This window comes from Tamandua tetradactyla, chromosome 24, assembly GCF_023851605.1.
Source record: "Tamandua tetradactyla isolate mTamTet1 chromosome 24, mTamTet1.pri, whole genome shotgun sequence".
NCBI classification, from domain to species: domain Eukaryota; kingdom Metazoa; phylum Chordata; class Mammalia; order Pilosa; family Myrmecophagidae; genus Tamandua; species Tamandua tetradactyla.
This window is the reverse complement of record NC_135350.1, coordinates 55,342,609-55,347,956: the sequence shown is the minus strand read 5'-3', so window position 1 is coordinate 55,347,956 and position 5,348 is coordinate 55,342,609. Positions and strand designations below refer to the sequence as shown.

Sequence of the window (5,348 nt, the reverse complement as noted above, 5' to 3'; positions counted from 1 at the left end):
GGGCCAGCCCATGTGCAGCAATACTGCACTGCCCATTCCAGCTGCCTGGACACAGTGCTTAAGATGTGGCAGCAACTCCACATTTTTACAGCGTGTAAGTTTGTGTTGATAACATCTGCAAGAGATGAAGAATACTGTAGCACACAACAGAATCTAGCAATGAATGTTTCTATTTTAGGAATAATTCTATTACTATAAGTATTAGTGATAAAATGAGTTAAAAGTTTGTGCACAGAAACCTGTTCTAATGCTAATACAATGAATAAATTGATGGGAGAAACATGTTAAAACAGGAAAGAATTTGAATATTTTAGTAGGCTTCAGCACATCTGTGCTTTTCTTTCTGAAAAATCAACATGGGGCTGTCAGGTATTGAAATATGAAAAATGGTGTATTAAGGAAGGGGAAAACAACTTCCTTTTGCACTTCATTTTGTAGTAACTGATTTTTATTGGGCAATTTTCAGGCATAAAGTTGTAGATAATTCTACAAATACGAGATGCCTGAAATGTGTCATCATTCTGGTTGCCATTGTAAATACTTAGATGCTCTATTCACCACGAACACTTGCTACACCAATACTGTCCGGTGGGCTCTGACAATCATTACGGCGACTACTTTTTGTTTTCTTACGATATAAGAATTAAAATCTAGGCAGCTTCTTGTTAATGCTGAAGGCAAAGCATTTCAGTTATTTTATGTAAAGTGCCCAAACAAGGTCAGCAGAAAACTGTTATCCTCATCTCAGCAAATATGAGCCCAATAAAAGTCCTGGTATAGGCAGGTTCCAGGGCAGAGCATTCATCTCCATTCACCTAATTTTTGAAGTGAAGTAGATTGGTTTGGAAAATTAGGGGGATACAAAGGTGATGATAGATAGGCAGATGAAAAATAGATATAGGTATAGATTTTTAATTTAAGCAAATAATATTTAAGCAACAAAATAAGATTCTTGCTTTTAGTGAACTAAAACACTGGAGACTTTTGACCACTTTGCTAATTTTGAGCCTTATGAAAAGGTGAAGTTGAACTATTTAACTATATGAATAACAAACTAAAAAAAGAAGGGAAAACTCTTATCTTCAAATTATCAATCACTTGCTTCAAAAAAAAAAAATAAATTATAATACAGTAGCCCAAGCTGCACTGTTTGGAACTCAAATACTGGATTTTATTTACAATGAATACTTGGGCAAAATACTGAAATTCCTTGCCACTCATTTTTCTTATCTGTAATAACTCTCGAAAGATCTACCGGAGGCTATTTTGTGGATTAAAACTCCACATACATTTAAAAAACAACAAATGTGATACTGGTGGCTTACTCGAGTTTGGGAACTTCCAGAATTTCAGAGAGGAAGTCAGGAGATATTTCGAAAATTTGTCTAAGTTAAAGGCTGGTCTCCAAACACTAGTGGTACGATATGGCACAAACTGTGATTTATTTGTACTTGCAGAAAACAGGAAATAGGCGGAAGTTCTTATGTGTAATCTAAGACGGCAGTAAATTTTCAGAGTGTGTTTATGCAGATAAAAATTAAATCTTAAATCAGAAAATAAGCATATATATACCTACATAAAAATGGAGAAGCAGGTCGTCCCGCTCCAATGCCCCCCGCCCCCGAATTAATTTCCCCAGTTCTCATAACCAACATTCCTTAAGGTGCCTCCGCTAATGAAGTGGCAAACACACATGCACCCGCTTCCATCCCCCTCCAGCCCCGAGGCGGGGCCAGCGCGTTCCTTCCGGACTCAGGGACCAGCCCGGGACGACCGGGAATTTCCCTGGCCGCGGGACAACGGACTTTCCTACCCAGCCATGGATAAAAGGGGTCGCCGGTCACCGGGAGCCGCAGAGCCCGGACCGCAGGCAGCTCAACCAGAGCCCGCTCTCGCGCTCCACGCACCGGCACCTCCCGCCCTCCGAGCCGAGCACCATGGCCCGCGCCGCCCTGGCCGCCGCCCCCCGCGCTCCCCGGCTGCTCCCCGCCGCGCTGCTGCTGCTGCTCGTGCTCGCCGCCGGCCGGCGCGCAGCAGGTGAGACCTGAGCCCGCACCCGGGACCCCACCGGCAGCCAGGCGTCGGGTGGGCGCCCCTGGGGAAGACAGTCCCGCTAACCGGTCTTTGATCTCCTTCCAGGGGCGCCCGTGGTCTCTGAACTGCGCTGCCACTGCCTGCAGACCGTGCAGGGAATTCACCTCAAGAACATCGAAAGCGTGAAGGTGACGTCCCCGGGAGCCCACTGCGCCCAAACCGAAGTCATGTAAGTTCCGCCCCGCGCTGCCGCTCACCGACTCAGCCGCCCCTCGCGTGCCCACATCTGACTCCCCAGCCCGACCTCATGGCCCTTCTCCCTTCTCCTGCAGAGCCACTCTCAAGAATGGGCAGGAAGCTTGTCTCAACCCCGCAGCCCCCATGGTTAAGAAAATGCTCCAAAAGATGCTGAACCGGTGAGTTAGCGTTTTTATTTGCAACCTGTGCCTGGACTCATTGGTCACAAAGACTGGCATCTGCCTCGTGAAAAGTATTTTGGGGAAATCTTGAGTTAGCTGAAGTATTCAAATCATGATTGTTATTTTCACAAAAACTGTCAGGAAGATCATTAATCTGCTCTGGTGGCAAATCTCTTTTCAAATGAAAGTAGGTAAATGTGTGTTCATAAAATATTAAGTAAATTTGGCCATTGATCCTAAAATGCCTCCTTCGTCTTAAAGAACAAACTGCTTATCTTAGATCCTCTTGGGTTTCAAAACCAAGTGGAACTCTTGATTTGGGGCATCCTGGGCTGTGAAGAGAAGAGGTGTTGCAGTTAAGACTCACCTGTGCTCAAAGAGAGCTGCACCCTCTCCCCTATTAGCCCTGTAACAGAAGACATTTTTAATCTCTTTGAGTCTCAATAAAATGGGGAAAATAATGGTAGCTACATCATGGGTTTACTGAGGATAAATGAGGACGTGCATGCTCATTTTTAGCCCAATGTGACATACAGGAATGATCAAGATGTGTTGGGTTTTGAAAGCGATAATGCAATTGCCACCACTGGTGCTATATTCCTAATCAAACAGCACCCAGGGCATCAGTGCCAGTAATTACTTGGCACAAGGCTGGAGGAGCAGTCTCATTCAGGAAATTGAAGGGTGTCAGGAATCTGAGGCAGGGGAAGAAGGCTGAACAGATGGGTGTTTTTAGTATCTACTAACGGCAACAATTTTCTCCACATAGAAGCAGCACCAGTTGAGAGATGGAAGCTCATCAGTGACTGTTCCTGAAGGAGGTTATATCTTTAGAGAAGGCGAAAAGAAAGAAGAGAAAACAGACGTCTCCTGAGGACAGCTGGACTGTGCTTAATTTGTTTGCCTATTTATTATGAGAATTTCCTTCTATTTATTTATCTGTATTTATTTTTTTCAAATGTTTGTGGTTTGTTTTATCTGAAATTTAAAGATGTAAGTGTATTTGGCAATTCACTGTACTGTTATTTTTGAGTCATTGTTATGTTAAATCAAAGCTCAGTTCTGACTTTACTTAAAGATGATGGTTTTAAATGTTCTCCATTCATTGAACTGATGCTTTCTGGGAATCTCAGTAACATCCTAGCCATTGTGAAAGAGGCTGGAGGTAAATAGCGGAGGGCACCCAAACAAATAGACAGTCATCTCACTGTTAGGATAGCAGAATGCGTGTGTGTGTGTGTGTGTGTGTGTGTGTGTGTGTGTGTGTGTATCTCTTTTGTATGGAAGAATGTCAATTATTTATTGAAATAATTTCACAGTCTGTGTTCAATATTTCTAATGTTGAAGCTGTAAAGGCTACAATGTTCTAAATATCCCTTGGACATTTTATGTCTTCCTTGTAAGGCATAATGCCTTGTTTAGCATTAATTATGCAATGTTTTTCTATTTTTTGAAATAGAAAGGTTTAAATATTTCTTAATACATTCTTATTAATAACATGAAAATAAAGCTTTTACAAAAAAATTCATGCTTAAGTTTTGTTTTATACCTCTCAACCTTTTTATTCCTTCTGAGTACCCAAAGTGCTGTGAATTTATAACAAACTATAGATCATGCCTTTTTAAAGTCTGTGACTGGCTGTCTCTTCTGTTATTTCTCTCCTATTCAAGAAGATATATTTGATGCTTTCTCAAAGTCCAAGCAGACCACTGAGAATCCCTATTTTAGATAAAATATAGATTTTTTTCACTATCACCAACCTGTTATTCAATTCTAGCTCTTAAAAAGTTCCCAAATTTGAATAGTTTTTACAGCAAGAGCTCTCATTTAAATTATTTTGTTAAATGGTTTTTCAAATAATTATGCATGTTTCCCTATTAATGCACCTGGGAGTTAATTTTAGTAAAGTGAATTCCTCCTCAGAGTACAAACAATTTACACCATGGGAAAACAAAAAAGGAAAAAAGAACTTGATCTGTGTAATGGTAAATTGATAAAAAATTTCATTCTCTAACATCTATGAATGCTGTGTTTTAGTTGCATACTGTTCCAGTGCTTCCTAAGTATTGAAATTATGGGCAGGACAAAACTGGTTTGTGGGAAGGGAGTGTCTTCTGTTCCCATAAACTTTTCTTCTGAGCTTCTTTGACTACAGGTCATATAACCTGACCATGCACAGAAAATACTCCTGTACTTTAGATGATCTCTGAGACACCAGGAACAGAGGTTACCTCCCTTGGAACTAAGATTACAAGGACAGGAAGACATCAGATGCAGATTAAATGTGAGAGGCCCTTCAATAAGGAAGATCTGGTCTAAAATCCGCTACCACGTATGGATCAGCTCTGTAATTAACCAACTGGACTATTCCAAGTCAAACCTCCCCACTTCTGTCCCCACCTCTCACCTTCCATTCCAAACTCTCCCTTAAGTATTGGGTCAGAGAGATAGAGTTGAACCTTGCCTCTGGTTTCTTTTTTCAAAATCTGGCCTCTGTGCATGTCACGCAGTGGTAATAGTACTGTGCTTGGTAACAGTGTGGTGATGGTTTAAAATCTACTGAAGCTTTTTGTTCTACTATTCAATGAAATATATTCTAAACCTGTAAATTTGCACTTAGCATTGTCCCAGAATTTCAGAAACACATCCACTTTCCATGAAAGAAACAAAGGCTGTCATCTCACGGTAAGCAAATATCTCAGTCATCTGGGAAAGAGTACATTACAAATCAGTAAAGGAAGAAAGTTTCTGCACACATAAGGGAGGCAAGGCAGTGTGTGTGGTTATCTGTCATTCAGGACCTATTCCTTGAGTTCTATTCTTGACCCTACTTTATAATCTTAAGTAGAGGAAAGAGGGCTGTGTTGGCAGTCTGCAGACCTGGAAACTTTTAGA

At 41.3% G+C, this 5,348-nt stretch overlaps 1 protein-coding gene across 1 annotated transcript; it reads left to right on the top strand.

The window, feature by feature from the left end:
• The first annotated feature begins 1,841 nt into the window (after positions 1 to 1,841).
• On the top strand, positions 1,842 to 3,684 carry LOC143667983 (growth-regulated protein homolog gamma-like). The gene is made up of 4 exons (XM_077142424.1): positions 1,842 to 2,037; positions 2,140 to 2,263; positions 2,367 to 2,450; positions 3,223 to 3,684. Exons 1-4 carry the CDS (start codon positions 1,938 to 1,940, stop codon positions 3,236 to 3,238), a joined length of 324 nt encoding a protein of 107 aa, XP_076998539.1. The 5' UTR covers positions 1,842 to 1,937; the 3' UTR covers positions 3,239 to 3,684.
• Positions 3,685 to 5,348: the final 1,664 nt, after the last annotated feature.